The sequence below is a fragment of the Monodelphis domestica genome, chromosome 7 (genome assembly GCF_027887165.1).
Source record: "Monodelphis domestica isolate mMonDom1 chromosome 7, mMonDom1.pri, whole genome shotgun sequence".
Classification (NCBI taxonomy): Eukaryota; Metazoa; Chordata; class Mammalia; order Didelphimorphia; family Didelphidae; genus Monodelphis; species Monodelphis domestica.
The window spans coordinates 56,515,803-56,534,652 of record NC_077233.1 but is presented as its reverse complement, the minus strand read 5'-3'; the positions used below and the strand labels follow the sequence as shown (position 1 = coordinate 56,534,652).

The following is an 18,850-nucleotide window of genomic DNA, read 5'->3' as shown; positions in this document are numbered from 1 at the left end:
CTAAACAGCGAGGCCAAAGCTGGAGACAAGGAGAGCCAGTCTCACAGTCTGCTGGCCCGCATCTGCCTGGGCTGGGGACCGGCCGGGGGCCCTGGCGGGGCGGCCGCGGAGACCAAGAAGCTCACCGAGTCCTACATCCAGCTGAAGTTGCACTGCGGAGGGCAGGCGGGCGGCGAAGTCTTCAACCGTCTGGTGTCCGTGTTTCCGGCGGCGCCGGGGCCGAGCCGGCCGGAGGACCTGCTGTTCGGGGTGTTTGAGCGGGCGGCACCGGGCGGCACCGGGGCAGCCACGACACGCGCGCAATCTGCCCTCTGTGTGTTCCGCTTTAGAGACATCGAGGGCGCGATCCGGGCTGCTCGGAACGCGTGCTTCGTGGACCCCCTCGCCCGATGTGGTCGCGGTCCTGGAGAGCGTAGTCCAGGGCACCGGGCCGGCTTGCGAGAAGAAAAGGAACATCCAGGTATGCGGCGGGCTGGGAGCGGGGAGCAAGAGGGAGAGGGTGAGTCAGCATTTAGACTGGGAGAGGACAGGTGTACGTTTGGAGCTGGGGGCGGGGGATCCTATTCCTATCCCCATCGTTCTCCCTCTTCAGGCTCTTTCCCGGCTTTCGGGTAGCTATAGAAATCCTGGGGAAGAGCTTCCTCCCCTTTTCCCCACCTGCCCCTGCTCACCCCAGAACCCTGATTCTAGTTACTTTGCTCTTCTTCCGCTGACGGTCCAGGCCCTATAGAACTGCTGGTCGTTCCTCAGGGCAGGACTCCCTGCACATTCATTCCATTCCTGGCTGGCGTTTAGGAAAAAACTTTTCAGTCAACCAGAGGAGCTTGCCGCTGCCCCTCTTCCCGAGAGTTGGCCCCGGCCTGCGGCTAAAGCCCTCAGAACCAGCCCTGCACCTCTCTGCCCCCTTGGGGTCTGCCAAGGGTGCCTAGAGTGGCTCTTCTTCCTGTCTGAATGGTAAGGAGTCCCAGGAGCTTTCCGAGGCTCCGACTGGCTCTCTCTCCCTCTTGGAAGTTAGGCAGGGTCAGTGACCTGGGGCTGCTGGCTTCTCTGGGTTTGTGGAGTAGATAAGTCCCAGCTGTGAAGCGTCTGTACTCCTCCAGGCTCCCCGTCAACCTGGGAGGATTTCGGGTTCCCCACCCCGTCCTTGACCTTTCCTGCCTCCTTAACCCTTTGTCTCTTGCTCCTCACATTGCCGGAGAATTCTCCTCTCCCTAAAAATGAGAGACAGCATGGTGCGGTGATTAGAGAGCCGCCCTCAAAGCTAAGAAGAAGATCTGAGTTCAAGTGTTGCCTCTAATTCGTAGGACTTGTGTGACACTGGGCAAATGACTTAATCTCTGAATGTTCTAGAACAGAGGTGTCAAACCCGGAACCCAGCATTCCCAGAGCCCCGGAACCAGATTTAAAGCGAATGGGAAGCACTGAACAAAATAAATTAAAAAGCTGGGGGCAGAACCCTGTGTGGTTTTCTAAGTTAATGTGTGGCTGCAGGGCTCCTTGGGCAGGTTCTGTTTGAGTTTGAGACCTCTGCCCTAGTCTAGCCCCTCCTCAGCCCATGTTACAGGCAACAGAGGGCCTGCATTGCTAAATGCCCTCTGCAAACCACAAAGGCTGATGCTAGAGATGCTGGTTCAGTGGGTGCCCTCCTGCGGTCCAGCCCTCCCTCATCACCTGCCCCGTGGCCAGGTCTCATGAAGCCCAGTGCCAGTCAGCACCCTGGGAGGAAGGAGAAGAGGCTGCATGTGTGTGTGTAAACTTTTGTTCTGGTTGGGAGTTACTCAGACTTCTCTTTGGCTTAGCAGGGAGCCAAGCACTCAGTGGTTTCCCCCGCCCCCTTCCTTCGGGAATCATCTTCATTCCCACGTTCCTGGGCCCCAGTGACCGATGGTGACTCAAGGCCCTTCTGCATGGCTGCCCTTTGCTTGGAGGGGGTTGGGAAGGACAGGAGCTTTGGAGGGTGCCAGGGCTATCCCAGCTGTTCCCCAGGCTCCCTGGGCAGGGCCATGCCGTGCCGAGACGTGAGAGGACAGCAAGGGGTGAGGCTACAGAGAGACTCCAAATGGCCTTGCCTTGCAGATTCCAGGAGAAGGGGAACAGATCTGCCTTTTGACCTTTGCAGGCCAGGAAGAGACAGGAAGATCCTTCTTCCTTAGAGGAAGGGGCATCAACTTGCTGGAGAGACTGATTATCCCACCTACTTTTTCCCTAAGGAGAGACGGGAACGTGCCAGTGTATCTGGCTCGCTCTGTAGGGTTGTGTGACAGATGGGGGGCTCTGGCTGACCTTCTGCCCCTGGGGAAGGCCAGGAAGTTTTCTGGGCATGGTGAAGGTCCTCAGCTGTTCAAAGACCTGCCTTTTCCCTCTTTCTGTCTGTGATCTCCTTCAGCAGTGCCATCTCGGCACCAACAAATGGGACCAGCTGCCTGGCTGGCACCAGAGCCAGGATATCCAGGAGCCAACAGGGTTGTGGCTTTTTAGTTTCTGGTCTGTGGTGGGAGTTTGGGGTCTTTATAGCATCACACCACTGTCTCTTGCCTAGAAAATGCTAACAGTGGGGCACTGGGTCCTGGACTCCTCCTAATTGAGCGGAGAATGACTAGATTCAAGTACGGTTTTGTGTGTACAAGGACTATTTAGAAGCGAACAATTATTTATCTATCTCAGTTTGTCTCTGTCTTCCATTAGAACCCAAATTTTGCCTCGTGCTGCAACAAGAAGTCTCAGGGACCCTTGTTGGGCCTCCCTGAGACTCCCAAGTTCCCTTGTACAGGAGAATAAATAGACTCCAATCCGATGTGATCTTTCCTTTAATTTTCTTGCATTTTGCAGACAAAAATAGCCCAGAAGTTTTGGATTGGGTCCCCTCAGCCTAAGGCAACAGTCCATTGGTCTGAGTATCTGCCTATTTCTCTGGGATCAAATACAAAATCTTCTCTTTGTCATTTAAAGTCCTTCCCAATCAAGCCCCCTCCTGTCTTCCCAGTCTTACACTTTGCTTCCCAACACATACTTATCATTCCAGTGACACTGGCATCCTGGCTATTCCAGGAACAAAATTCGCCATCCCTCAGCTCGGGGGATTTTTTCTGGCTGTCCCTCCCATGCCTAGAATGCTCTCCCTCCTCATCTCCACCTACAGTCTCCCCCGGCTTCCTTTAAGCCTCAATTCAAATCTTACCTTCTCCAGGAAGCCTTTCTCAATGCCTCTGAATCCCAGTGCCTCCCCTCTTATTTCCTGTTAATCCTGTATAAAGTTTGTTGGTACATATTTGTTTGCATGCTGTCTCCTCCATTAGATGGTAAGCTCCTTGAGGGCAAGGACTGTCTTTTGTCCCTTTTTGGATTTCAAGTGCTTAGCACAGTGCCTGGCACATAGTAGGCATTTACAACATGTTTATTAATTGATAACCACTCTTCCCACTATTGATATTAATATCTATTTTAAAAGTTTATTTAATTAATTTAGAACATTCCCCCATAGTTACATGAATCTATCGATATTAATATGAGAAAACAGAGTGGCCCAGTGGAAAGAGCACTGACTCTGGAATTAAAGGACTTGGGTTCAAATTTTACCTTGTCTCTTGCTATCTTTGTGACCCTGAACATGCCATTTAATTTTCCTGGGCCTCAGTTTCCTTAGTTTTAAAATGGCCAAGCTAAGATTTACAGAGGCCATCTCTGAAGTCTCCATAATATTTCAACACCTCAATTTATCTTTGATCTCAATAGCATCCATACTCCCTCTCCCAGTGAACCTTGAAATCCTACCTTCCCTTTTCATTTTGCGTATTTTTTGTCCATCTCTTTCCATCCAATGTGGTAGATGGAGGTCTTCCTTCTACTACCTTTTATCATATTTCAAGGGTACCAATGCAATACTTGGGCTTCCATTGCTTATCCCCCATCTCTGTTATTACCCTCCTGACTCCTTTTATCCATTATCCTGGGTGCTTTGGGTTTTATTTTGAATGCTGGAATACCCTCCATCTTCATCTTCACTTATTGCCTTCAATGCATTTATTTTGTGTGTGTGTATATATATGTGTATATATATGCATACATATACATATTTACAATATGTGTACATATATATAATATAATACACACATATTTATAATTTATATTACAATAAAACATAATTAATATAATATACACACAAAATTTATATTATAATAAAATTTAAAATAATATTTATAATATAATATATGTGTGTATGTACATATATATGCATATACACACATATCCATGTTCAAGTCCCTGCTCTGAACACACACTGACCATATAACTCTGGACATGTTACTTAAAATTGAGCAGCACATGGCCTTGAGTCAGAAAGACCCGAGTTCAAATCCAACCTCAGACACTAACTATATGACCAGCCCAAGTACCTTAACCCATTTGTCTTAGTTTTCTCATCTTTAAAAGTGGGGATAATAGCAGCACCTCCCAGAGTTACTGTGAGGATAAAATGAGATCATATATGTAAAGTACTTGACACAGTGCCTGGCACATAGTAGGTGTTATATGGTAGTTGTTGTTATTATTATTAATAAAACTAGTTTCAGAGAAGATGTCACCCTGCATAGCTGGGGTAGTTTCCTCCTCTGGGAGTTCCATATACTAGTGAATTAACAGGCTTGGTGCCTGGATCTGTTTCTATCTATTGTCATTCAGTTGTTTCAGTCATGTCCAAGTCTTCCTGATTCCATTTGGAGTTTCTTGGCAAAGGTACCGGAGTGGTGTGCCATAACTTTCTCATGCTCATTTGACAGATAAGGAAACTGAGGCCAACAGGGTTAAATGACTTGCCCAGGGTCACACGTCTAGTAAGTGTCTGAGGCCAGATTTGGATTAAGGAAGACGAGTCTTTCTGATTTCAGCCCCAAGGCTCTATCCACTGGAGCACCCAGCTACATCTGGGTCTATTCCAAGATAATAATTGACATCTATTGCATTTGATATATAATATCTTCTTTATAGTCCTCACAACCACCCTATGAGGTAGGCACTATGGTATTGTTATACTCATTTTACAGATGTGAAAACTGAGGGTCTGAGAGGTTCAATAATTTGCTCATATTTAGTAAAAAACTGTCAGTGGGAGGATTCAAACCCAGACATGGCATCTTCTCTGAGTCCAAGTCCATCATCCACCAACTATTTTATCTGCTTAGTACAGTCAAAATCCTTGAAGGGAGGGCAGTTAGGTGGCAAAATGGACAGAGAGCCAGACCTGGAGTCAAGTGTGACCTCAGATACTTCCTAGCTGTGTGACCCTGGGTAAGTCACTTGACCCCAGTTGCCTAGCCCTTGCCCTTCTGTCTTAGAGTTGTTACTGAGATAGAAAGTAAGGCTTTGGGGGAGGGGGCAATCCTTGAAGAATCTTTACTGGGGAGTGGGGGGTATGGAGAGGAAGCAGAGAGGGCAATCTCAAACATCTGTAGGTTGCAATAGCTGTAAGCTGTCCTTGGAGGGCGTTAGACACCCTATAAAAATTCTAATCTTTTGGAAATGTTACTGGGATACACCACTGGAAACAGCCCCCCCACCCCCACCCCCTTGTGTTAATTTGGAAGAAAATCTGCCCGATTTTCTCTTTTTGAACCATTGCGTTTGCCAGGAAGTTAACAAGCCGTGTTTTATTTCGAGGTCCCAGGACTGGTCTGCAGTGCCGTATTTCTCAAACCCGCAGTCTTTAGCATCATTTTCCCACCTTGGAGACAATGAAATATTTGAATGGATCTTAAACTACAGCAGGAGAACAGATTAGCAGAGAGGCAGCCACTTTGGGGGTTAAGTTATGCCGAAGGCCCGTCTGTGTTGCCCTTAGAGAATCCGGGTGTTTGCAGTTGTTTTGTGGGTCCCAAGCTTCTGTTTGCTGTTTCAGAGCATTTTGCAGCATTTCGGGGGAGGGAATTCAAATTCTAAGTTGCTTCCTTTTTTTAGACAATGGTAGCTCTAGAACTGGACGGGATCTCAAGAAAAGAAGACTAGATTCTAAAACCAATCTTCTGATAGACTTAAATAACTTGTATGTATTTTTATTTCTTTTTATATATTTTAATTTATATATCGTTCTGTACTTTAAGTCTATAATAACACTTAAAATCAATATTAAGTATCCGTTCCAAGACAGAATGAGAAATTTGAGCCCAGAGAGGTTATGCCATTGCTTAAGCTCCCAAAGGTACAAAGGGTAGATCCAGGTCTCGAACAAAGGCCCCCTCCAGCCCCCCAAGTATTCTGTGGACTTTGCCAAGCTGCCTTCTGTTTTCTATAATTCTGTACTTTTTTAATACCGTACCACCTCAGGGGGCTGTGATCTCATGGGTGTGGGTACTCCTGCCAACACATATTGAAACGTCTCTCTCACTTAGGAAATGGTCTTTGGGACTTCCTGTGGCCCCCAATTCATCATCACGTGACCGGTCGGACATTTAGCCTCTCCACTCTTAGTGAGGCTTGCAAAGGATGCTGGGTAGATATTGTTTGTGGTCAAGAAAAAGGTTTGGGATCTTCTAGGATCCTAGAGGGTCAAAGTCAGAAGAACCTCATTTGACACGATGAGAACCTGAGACCCAGAGAAAGGCAGGAGCTTGCCCAAAGGCCCTAACGTCAGAGCTGGGACATTTGTGCCCCTACCCTGGCCTCTCTGTATAAAATCAGATGTCGATTACTTTGGGCCATGGAGTAAGGCCAACGTGTGCTCCTTCTCAATTAGAACAGGATGGTAAAAAGCACCAGAAACCCTCATAAACAGCTCACATCTGCTTAGCCCTTTGTAGTTTGGAAAACACTTTCTTCTTAAGGACTCCAGGAGGTATTTAATGGAAGCATCACTGCAATTTTACATATGAAGAAATTGAGGCTCATAGAGATGAAGTTGCTTATAACGTGGTCATTTGGCTAGTAAGTGGCAAAATGAGGACTTGAACTCAGGTCTTTGGACGTTAACTCTTCTGCTTTTTCCATAGAAATTGCCTGTGAGAACTTCACAAATTCTTTTAAATTTATGGGTCTTAGTTTCCTCATTTGTAAAATGGGTTATATGATACCCAAAGTCTCTTTGAGGGCAGCTAGATGGCAGAGTGGATAGAGTGCAAGGCCTGGAGTTAGGAAGACTCAATTTTAAATTCAAATCTGATAGTTACCAGCTGTGGAACCTGGGAAAGCCAATTAACTCTGCTTGCCTCAGTTCTCTTCTCTGTAAAAATGAGCTAGAGAAGGCAATGGCAAACCACTCTAGTATATTTGTAAAATAAAAAAAAATACAAAAAAAAACCCCAAATGGGATCATGAAGAACTGGACACAACAGAAAAATGACTGAACAACAACAATAAGGTCTCTCCTAACTCCATATATCTGTGATCCTGTGCTGAATTTATCTTGTAGGCCAGAGGAAACCATTGAAAGTTCTTCAGCCAGGCAGAGGAGTTATCTTGTAGACTACAAAGCACTTAAGTGGACTAGAGATAGTAAAAGGTCAACTGGGAAGCCACTCTAGTACCAGACCTAGAGGTAATTGGGACGTTGGGTTGGTTTTTTTCCAGTTGTGGTACTGATGGTGTTGGGATTCATTATGAGTATTGGTAACCAATGAATGGTGGTCAGTGTTGGAGAAAAGGAGTCTGAATAGAGTTTAGAAAATGGAAAAAGAGAAATAGACTGGGAGATAAAGACAGAAAGAGATGGAGGGAGACAAAGAAAGAGACAGAGAGAGACAGAGATAGAAACAGAGGCAGAGGGGTAGAGACAGAAAGATGGAGAGACAGAGAAGGATTGAGATAAAAAAGAGAGGTAGAGGCAGAAAGAGAAATAGAGATACAAGGAAAAAGAGATGGAGAGAGACAGAGGTAGAGGAATAGAGAGACAGAGAAAGACAGAAAGATGCAAAGAAAGAGACAGAAGCAGAGAGAGATATAGACAGAAATATATAGAGACAGATGGAGAAGGACAGAGACAAAGAAAAAGAGAGTTCTGGAGGCAGAGGGAGAAATAGAGAGATAGAGACAGAACGATGGAAAGAGACAAAAAAGACAGACAAAAGCAGAGATAGAAAGATGGAGATTAGACAGAGACAGAAAGAGTTGGGGAGAGAGACAGTGGCAGAGAAAGATAGAAAGATACAGACCAGGAGAGAGAGAGAGAGAGAGAGAGAGAGAGAGAGAGAGAGAGAGAGAGAGAGAGAGAGAGAAAGAGAGAGAGAGAGAGAGTGCCAAACATAATCCCACCCTTTGAGGAGTCTCTGCTGAGTAAATGACAAGGGATAATGATGGAGCTTGCAAAGTAACTGTGTTTCCCAGCCCCATAGCTTCAGTGCCAGCTCTAACTCTTGTTTCAACACAGTGCTTTGTGGTTTCAGGATTTGATGGCCAACAGTGGTTTGTATGATAAAGGCTTGTTAACCCAAATACGCCACATGGGCAGCTTTATATAAACAGTCCCAGTCTGTTGGACACTTGGATTTTGAAATGATAGCTCAGAGCCAATAGCAAAATGTTCCTAAAGCAAAAGTTCTGTCGTTTGGGGATATGACGCATCTTTTACTCACTTGGGAAATGGACTGTGAGGGCCTTTCACCATGGATGGAAGGGGAACAATTCAGGGAAATCAGATTTTGATTCAGAAATCTCAAATATTTGAAAGTGTATTTAATAAGGCACAAGATGATGTCCTGCCAGTTTGGTTGATCATTGTTTTTGGGGGGTATTAAGAGCTAGAAGGAATCTAGACATGATTTGGAATAACCTCCTCATTTTATAGATGGGGAAACTGAGGTCAGGGTCACCTAGTTAGTTGTAGAGCTGTGATTAGAGTCCAACTTTCTTATTTCTAGCCTGAGGTTCTCACTATTCTGCCTCTTCTCTGTAATAGCATTCTGTCTCTCCATTTCCATCCCAAGCTGGGGCTGATGTGAACAATATCTTCTAATTCTTTTCTAGGTAGAGAACTGTGCTATAGATACTGGATAGATAGATCACTGGCCTTGAAAGTATATGACCTGAGTTCATGCTCTGGCTCTGCTATTTATTATCTGTATGAACTTGAGAAAATTATTTTTCTGAGCCTCAGTTTCCTTATTTGTAAAATGGAGAAAATAATACATACGCTACCTGTCTCATAGAGCTGTTGCACTAAAAGCACCCAGACACTAGAAAACACCATGGAAATGTGATCTAGTAGGGTTCTATGTCCAGCATAGAGTGTCGTTTACCCTGGAGGCTTAATAAAACTTGTTAATTAACTCAGGAACTTCACAGCATCTTCTGAAAACTCCATTTTATTATCATCTATTTCGAAACCTGTAGTGGTTCCCTATTGTTTGTGGCATAATGTCCCAAAGTGATCAGCATGGCTTTCTCCTCTGCACCTCCCTCCCCCAGCTCAAACTGTCTCCTTCCCACCCCCATCCCTCCCCCACTGAGAAAACCAGAAAAACAAAACCCATTAATGATGGTTTTCCTGTGATCTGGCTCCGCTCTTCCTCCTAAACATCTTAGTTCCCATTTTCCTTTCTCTCTAATATTCTTAGAGTCTGTCAGCTTCAAGGGGCCTCATCCACTAGTCAATCAGGCCACACTGTACTTAATCCCCTCAGCAACACTCTCTGAGAGGTATTCAGCCTTGCGTGGAAGACCTCTCGTCATGAGGAGCCCACTTCCTCCCAACGTAGCCTCTTCATTTTTCTGGGGTTCTGATTGAAGACGTTTCCCCTGATCTAGTTTGGAATTGGCCCCTCTGCAATTTTTGCCCATTGGCTGTCCCCGTTCTGCCCTCTGGGAGAATACACCCAGCCCCTTTTGGTGTGTGTGTGTGTGTGTGTGTGTGTGTGTGTGTGTGTGTGTGTGTGTGTGTGTGGTCATCTCAGTGAGATTTTAAACTCCGTGAAGATAGACATTCCACCCCTTCTTCTCTGGCTCCCAGGACTTAGCCTGTGCTTGGGTTCTTGATAAATTGAGTTATGTACGATAAGCTCTGGGGTACCCAAAGATGTTTAGAATATTGCCTTGTCTTCAAAGGGGCAAAAAGTGCTGAGTGGGAATAAAAACAACACCCCAGCAGCCATCTCCGGTGTGATTTTTATAAGGTTCAGGGAGCACACTTGACTGAAAAGGAATGACCCTTTTATTTCCTGCATGGCTCACTGAGCCCCAGCAAAGGGTGTCCTCCTTAGAGAGGAATGAATTACTGTTCGCTGGCAGCAGCAAGTAGTGGAGAGAGTACCAGCCTAGGATTTGGGCATCCTGGGTATTCAGCCACTGACATACTGCATTCTCCTCGCCATCTTCCTCCTGCCTATAGCCTCAGTTTCCCCCTCTGTAAATTGATGGGGGTGGGCAAGATTCCTAGGGTTCCTTCTAGATCCTGAATTCTAAAAATCTCCGACTTGACCTGTCTAATTTTCAGGTTCTTAACTTTGTTGGTGTCATGAACCCTGCTGGCAGTCTAGTGAGGCCTCTGTATGGGCTGTTCAGAATTGGGTTTCCAAATACATAAAATAAGATATGGATGATTACAAAGGAAGACGATTCTATCAGGATACAGTTTTCAAAAAAAATCTTTTTAAAAAAGATTGAATTTAAAGACTGCTGAGGCCCCTTTCAGGACTAAATCTACGGATTCTGTGCTACCTGGGCAATTCAAATCACTTCAATTCATTCCGTATTTATTGGGTGCTGCTGATGTGCCCAGGGGTTTTTGACTCCATGTCCTGAGCCACAAAGGTACCGCCCAGTCAGCCAACCGCATACTATTGCAACTGTTTATTCCTGCAGCATGTAGGGGTCCCAGTGAATTGAATGCTGGGTCTAGAGTCAGATAAAGCCAGGGTCATATCTGACCTCAGATACTATTAACTGTGTGACCTTGGTCAAATCTCTTAACTTCTACCTCAGTTTACTCAGCTATAAAATGAGATAATAATAACATTTACTTCCTAGGGTGATGTGTGGATTAAATGAGGTAAGATCTATACCATAAAATATTAGATGAATGCAAGCTGTTATTAATATAGCAAAAAACTGACACATGGTGCTTTAAGGCTGGCAAAGCCCTGCCCATGCATCACCTCATTTGAGCATCATACTAATCTTAGGAGATAAGTAATAAGAGTTTTGTCATCCTCATCCTCATCCTACAGAGGAGAAAGCAGAGGACAGAGAGGTTAAGTGACTTACCTAGGGTCATCTCAGCCAGTAAATGTCAAAGGCAGGATAGGAACCCAGGTCTTTGTAACTCCTGGTCCCATGCCTTATCCACTGTGCCACCGAGCCATCTTTTTTCTCAGGAAGGTAGAAAAGAGCTGATGGAGGTGAGCAGGACCAGTGGTAGAACTCAAAGGGAGAGCCCTGGAGTCCTGAATCTTTTAACCTTTGGCTTGCTATCTCGCTGAATGTATGTGACTTATTCAAGGATTGGAGAAGAGAGAGACAGACAGACAGACAGACAGACAGACAGACAGACAGACAGACAGAAGGAGACAGAGAGAGAAGAGGAGAGGAGAGCCAGATTTGGAAAAAGATACAAAGAGACAGAGACAGTCACAGAGAGACTGAAATAGAGAAGGAAAACTAAAAAGGGCTGAGCTTTTGAAGCAACGAAGAGAAGGCTCCCATCAGGAGACTCCTATAACAGGAACACTAAAGTTTGGTGTAAGTGGGAAGAACATTAGATTTAGAAACCAAGGGACTTGGGTTTAACTCCCCACTTCTGTCTTTTATTTCCTGTGTGACCTAGAGCAAATCACTTAGCCTTTCTGGGCTTTCTTTGTTCTTTTAATATGAAAACAGAAATGACCTCCCCTTTTCCTGCTCTGTAAATGGGAAAAGACTACTTTTTCCGCAGGGGGGTGGGGGATGGAGAGGGAGGGGTGTGTGTGATTTCACCAATAAAGGACACTTGCTGGTGAGGAAGCCCCCTCTGCCTGTGCACTTGCTCTGTCCCCCCTATCTTGGAGAGCTGCCTGGGGTGCAGAGGATCCAAGGTCAGCCTCCCCACTGCCTCTTGGCTCATAATGAACGATATAAGAGTATTAAATGTGAATTCACAGCAGTGACCTAAACAAGGCAGGATGCCATCCCCTTCCCAGTTCCACAGCACCCCATACCTAGTAGGGGCTTCCCTCCTCCTGATGCTTATACGAATCTCATTTATTCATCCAGGCCACACGTGAAATTCACCTCTTCTATTCAGCTTGCCCCTTCCTCCCTTCTTTCAGCTTGACCCTCAAATAGGACCTTGCAGATCTCTTCCCCCGATTAGAGTAAACGGCCCTTGGAGTCACGACTTGGGGCAAACATTTTTGTTCCTGGTGTCTGGTAGGGATACTAGGCGCATAGTAGGTACCCAATAAATACTGGATGAATTGAATGGCTTACCAGTCAACAGATCATAGGTTTGGAGTTGGGAGGGACTTTCCTTGTGGGTGAGACCAATCTGCCTAATTTACTAATGAAGAAACATGAGCCGAGCAAATCGCCCCATTTTATACAGATTAAGTGTCAGAATTCAAAGCAAAGCCCCTGACTACAAGCCCATCTCCAGCTCTCTTGCCATGGTTCCTTGACGTCCTCTAGCTCCTTCTCTGTAGGGAGTAACACCTTCCTTGCTTGGTGGATGGAGGGCCTTCCTCCTTATGCTGAAGCACCGGGAGGGAGACTTAGAGGATTTATTGACTTTTGGTGCCGAAAGAGCCGTATTAATAACTCACATCTGCTTAACAGTTCTGTTGGCGCTTCCCCTTCCTTTCTCTCCCCCTCCCACTGCCCAACCAGACCTTTAAACAGAACGTTGGAGAACATCTCCTTCATCTGGGAATGAGCCGCACTGAATGGAGATGGATCTGTCCGAAGTCCCGGGTTCCGGGCAGCCTGGGATGCTGCTGAGATGTAACTGGAGAATTTGTTTTCTTTTTCATTTATATTCTCTCCATAAAACAGGTCCTCAGGGGGAGAACCTCTTACCTTTCCTCTAGCAACTGGGCCTTTGGGTAGCTGGAATAGAGACAAATTGGCTTCTTGGGATGCCTCGATTTGCCAAAAGACCAGAGGCTCAAATGCAGGATTTCCCTTCTCTTTTCTATTAGTCGGTGATGTACCTAGTTCCCGATGTGCCAGGGCAAGGGAGAGTGCCCCTCGGTCTGATTCAGTAGTCTGCTGTTTCAGATAGCTCTCTGGTCCATTCATACTCTTCCTACTATTGATATTAATATGAGGAGGTAGGATGGTGTTCTAGATAGAGAACTGGCCATGGAGTCAGATCACTTGGTTTCAAATCCTACCCCTACCTATGGGACCTTGGGTGAATCTTTTAACTTCCATGGAATTCAGTTTCTTTATCTGTAAACTAGCCAGCTAGCTGGGTGGTACAGTGTTAGACTTGAAGTCAAGAAGACCTGAGTTCAAATCCTCCCTCAGATAGTTCCTCAATGCTTGACCCTGGACCAGTCAATCACTTAAACTCTCAGATTCAGTTTCCTCATCTGTAAAATGAGTTTAATAGTAGCACCTACCTCATGGGATTGTGGGGAAGATTAAATGAAAAAAAAACAGATTTAATGCTCTTTGCAAATCTGAAAGCACTATGATACTCTGTGTATTTCAATACCTTGATGGATCTATGCATGCAACATTGTCAATATGCCTTCTTCCATTATAGCTTGAAATCCCACCACATGTTCTTGTCTTGATTTAATCCTTTTTTCCCCCTCCTAACCCCTTACCTTCTGTTTTAGAATCGATACTGACCATTGGTTCCAAGGCAGAAGAGCGATAAGGGCTAGGCAATGGGGGTCAAGTAGCTTGTGCAGGGTCACATAGCTAGGAAGTATATAAGGCCAGATTTGAACCTAGGACTTCCCATCTCCAGGCCTTCCACTCTATCACTGAGCCACCTAGCTGCCCCTGTCTTGAGTTAATCTTGTCCATTTCTTGCCACCCAATGTGTTGGAGATCCTTCTTTCTCTTCCTCATTCTTATAATATTTTGCGTGTACTAGTGCTGTACTTGGGCCGCCCATTAGTTATCCCTCTTCCCTCTTCCACAATCAAGTCCTGCATCCTTCTTCTGTCATGCATGTCCTGGATAATTTCAGAGAGGCAGTATGGGGGAGTAGCTAGCGATCTGGCCTCAAAGCTAGGAGTGCTCGGTCGAAGTCTTGCTCTGGATAAATCCTTGTCCCAATGCTTGCACAAGAAGGTGTGAAACTTCAGTGGTGGATATAATCCTCTCCTCTGGGGAATCCCAGGTCCAATCAATACCACCATCTCTCTCTGTCATTGGTAATATCCCATAATGGACTTCTCTACCTGCTCCCCTACAGCTGGGATTCATCTGAGATCATCTAGAATGGACATTCGGATGGGCAAGTGAACTGGGCACAGAGCTGGTCAGGAGAAGGACGGCAGGTCACCCTCTCAGTGAGCCCAAGTGGCTCCCTGCTTTAGGAGCCCCTCTTTCGAATGGCAGCATTCTTTCAGCAATGCCAGGCGGCTATGAGTCACGGCATGCCAGGATCTCAGAAGACTCATGATCACAGGATGTAAAATGTATAGACACATACTTTGAATAACGCCTTCACAGACATATGCTCCTGTTCCCACACTTACACACAAGCACACATATTATTCCACCAACTCTATGCTCTAATTCAAATATTCACACACCTACACACACCTGTTCACTTTCAACACATGCATGCACATATGTACACATGCCAGATACACGTGAACATACACACTAAACTAGGCTCCTTCTAGCTGTTACAGCTACCCTCTAGACCCCTTAAATCTCCTCTCTGATTTGGCAAGGAATTCTAGGAATTCAGGGTGTCTTTAAGGTACCCCAAGATAACCAGTATTCTAGGGCCAATGGACAATGTCGAGGGCAACTGAAACCTGGATTCCTGGAGCAGCTAAAGGTGCTATGGAATTACTCCGGTTAGAGCCACATATATATTAGCAGGAAGAAGAGATGAAGTATAGCAGGGAAAACTCACTTCCCTTCCCTATGTGCAAAGGAGTTGTTGGGGGAAGAAAACCCTTCACTTCCTTCCATGGATGGGATCAGAGCCCAGGCTATTATTCCTTGAGTGTTGTCTGTGTTTCTAAGATCAGTCTCCTGGAACCTTTTCCTTTCCTGTGGGATATTGGGCAAATCACTTGTCTTCCTTTGGCCTCAGTTTACTTACTTGTAAAATGAGAAAAATGAACTAGAGGAACTGAAATCCCTTCTTCGGATCTATTAGCCTTTCATCCTTTGCCGTTATCACCAGGTGATTTTCCACTAGTCACATTACATCATCCTCCCTGCGAATGTGCTGTCCACTGGGAAGAAGCAGGCTGGGAGTGTGGAGCCCTGAATTATAGCTGAGTGATCTTGAGCAAATTTCTCTATTTCTACAATGAGAGGTAGTGTGATTGTTATGAGGGGAGGAGGAGAAAATGCAGGAAAAATATCCAGAAGAATCTAAAATGATAAAATAACATGGCGTCAGTAAGGCACAACCTGGTGGACCACATCCCTTTCCCAAAGACTTTGGCCTTTTCTGTTGAGGTGATCAGAAAGAGTGCTCTGTTATTCCCATACAAGGGCCTGCAGAGTCCTGACTAGGCAGGATATCCAAGCGTGGAGGAGCTTTACTGGAGGAAAATCATATAATAATAATAATACATGCCTAGAACATGTTAAAGTTTGCTGCCTACTTTCCTCATAGTTCTTTGAGGCTGTCATTTCACAGTGAAATAGTTAATTAAGAGCTAATTAAGTAATCTGGTTAATTAAGAATAGATTGTTAGTCAAAAGTAAGGTTCCTGCATAGCTCTTAACTATTTCAACATATCAGGAATCTGAGACTTGGAAAGAAGTGATTTGGCTGTGGCCACAGCTAATAAGTGTCTGAGGCAGGATTCTTACTCAGGACTTCTGAGGTTGAGCCACTGTATCGCACTGCCTCTTAAAGAATCATAGTTTCCTAGAGTCTTCAGAATTAGACGGGACTTTTTTAGTTCTCTTAGTCCAGCCCTTACATTTTGTAAATGAGAGGGCTGAGGCTCAGGGACAGAACTTGTTTGTTCAGGGTCCTACTGATCACAGAGAATGGTTTGGAACCCAAGCCTTTCAACCTTCAGGCCTGTGTTCTTTCCCCTGCAGCATGACTGGGGTGCCATACTCCTCCATCTTTCTCCCTCTTATAGCCAAATATCTCTTGTGTCCCCTCCTTCCAAGTGTAGCCCTGGCAAGCTACCTTGATTACTTCTCTTGTACTGATTGTTGTTTGTCCTTCACTTTTTAAACTCTTACCTTCCATCTTAGAATCAATACCGTGTTTTGGTTCCAAGGCAGAAGAACGGTAAGAGCCAGACAATGGGTCACATAGCTAGGAAGTTTTGGAGAGCAGATATGCACCCAGGACCTTCTGTCTCTAGGTCTGGCTCTCTATCCACTCAACCACTTATCTGCCCTGTGTCCACCATTTCTTAAGAGAACTCATGACATCACAGGGTGATGTCTTGACTTTTCGTGGCTTGGATTTAAGTGAGGGAGAGTTAATCAAAGTCATCAGCCTCACTCGCTCTCTCAGAGTCATCAAAGTTTAGTGGCAGGACAAAAGTCAGGATGAATGACAGTGACTTGGGATGCAGCGGGTGACCTTGACTTCTTCCTTGTCCAGCAAGCTCTAGGCATCCCACAATGCCTGTTTCACCCACCTTCATGGCTGTTGGAACAAATTGTTCTCATCATTCCCCCAGGGGAAGTCTTCACATGCTTGGTGTAGACACCCCTCTAACTCACTAACAGGCTTATAGCCCATTGGTTGCCTTCAGCCTGGTTTAGCCCATCTGCTGAGATGGTGTACCAGTGTATGGTTGCTGTGAGAGTTGGCTGCCAAGTGGATATCAAAGGTGGATGCACAGCCTTGGAAAGGGTTCAGCAAGCCCCCACACACTAGTCTTCCATGAATACCCATATAGCCTTCTTATAATGATACTTACACTATCTTCTACTGATATTCAGTTGGTGGTTTCCAAAATGGTGGCATATCAGGGCATCCCCATCCCCGGCCAAAAAAGTCTTACCCTTGCTCCAGAACCAATTGGTAATCCCAGTGGTGCTACATTTCTAACTAGTGAAGAGGAAGAGAGCCAAGAGGAGGAGCATTTGAGGCATCTTGAAACCTAATTGCTAAAATGCTGTTGTCTCAGTGGTGGGAAATCCCAAAAAAGTTTCACAGTGAATTCCCTAATTAATATGGAATTCTGTCTTTTTCCACTACAAGAGAGGTTGGGACATTTGTCTTTAAATAGTATATGGGCTGACTATTGATGCTCTGTGTGAGTGAGTGAGTGAGTGTGTGTGTGTGTGCATGCGTGTGTGTGTGTGTGCGTGTGCGCGTGTGTGTGTGTGTGTGTGTGTGTGTGTGTGTGTGTGTGTGTGTGTGTGTGTAGTGGGGAGCAGTATAAAGCTGAGATGCCTTTTTTTTCCTTGTCCATGTAAGAGTTCTGTGAATATCACACAGTCTACTTTCAGCTGGAACACAATATATTGAAGTTCGTGTATGTGTGTGTGTGTGTGTGTGTGTGTGTGTGTGTGTGTATGTGTGTGTGTGTGTCTTTACCCTTGCTCTTTCTTCCCTCTTTGCTGAAAAATAATAAATCACAAGGTTGTAAAAGGATAAGTGCTGGCAGGTTCCATTATGCCTCAACTGATGGCCATTGGGTCTGAACCTCGGCTTGTTGCTTTAATAATGCACAATGTTCGACTTAGTGCATTGCTCCAGGGCAGAGAATGTTAAATAATGATGGTAATAGTAGTGATCGCCAGAGAATTGACTAAGTCCTGGACATACTGTGCTTTCCTCTCTCTGTAAGGAAGAAGTTCTTTGAGTGCTCTTTATTAAGACTGATGTTGGGACCATCTTGGGAGCGTGGTGGGAAGACCAATGGCACAAGCCACCATTGGTGGGGGCTGCACCAAATTCTTGTGCCTTTCATCCCTTGGTGGCTAGAGAAAGACCACATCAGCATTCCTCCAAACAGTCTTTTGGTAACTGAAGGGCAAGGAAGAACAGAGAAGCACCCAAAGGTCCCTATCAAATGCCTCTTAAAAATGAGGAATTATGGGATTTAGATCTAGGAGAGATTGGAGACTATCTAGTCCAGCCACCCCATTTCACAGAGGAGGAAACTTAAGCCCCTGAAGATCATGACTTGTCCAAAATTATATAGGAAGTAAGTTTCAGAAGTAGGATTTGAACCCAGGTTCTTTGCCTCTATAGCCTGTACTCCTTCCATTCTATCATATGTCATATTGTTGACTTTCTGACTATTTAAAGGCAATATGACAGAGGCTGGCACATAAGAAAGAGTGCCAGACTGAAGAATGTGTAAAACTGATCACCTCGATGGGGGAGGGGCCCCAGGAAATTGGAATCTTGAGGAGAAGACTGTGGCTGGGAGCAGAGTTGGGCTCTCAGTCTTGAGAAGCCAAAGACAGAAGGTGGGAAAAGACTTTCTCCTGAGGGTTATCCACTTTTTCCTGCTGGTGACTAGAAATCTTTTCCCCCCAACACTTCCCAGTTGAAGGGACCTCTGTAGAGAAACCTGAACAGACTTTACCTCAGCTCCTGTTGCCCAGGGGTGAGTCAACCTGACTTTCTCTCAGGGGGCTCAGGCTGCCAAGGCCTGAGTTCCCCCCAAACTCGAGGATGGAGGGGAAAGGATTTAGATAGAGACAGGGACCCCCTTTCCCCACTTCCCTTTTCCATCCTTCCATGTTAGTTATTCCTTTGTATTACCTTGTTTGAGTTAACATTAAAATAGTTATCTTTTCCCCAAGCTGAGTGTAAGTG

At 45.4% G+C, this 18,850-nt stretch overlaps 1 protein-coding gene across 1 annotated transcript in view; it reads left to right on the top strand.

Annotated features, from left to right (window-relative positions):
- PLXND1 (plexin D1) overlaps positions 1-18,850 on the top strand; it is a 225,249-nt gene that overhangs the window by 1,273 nt on the left and 205,126 nt on the right. Inside the window, 2 exon segments of the mRNA XM_056804691.1 lie at positions 1-378; positions 380-460. Coding sequence (XP_056660669.1) covers positions 1-378; positions 380-460 — 459 coding nt within the window.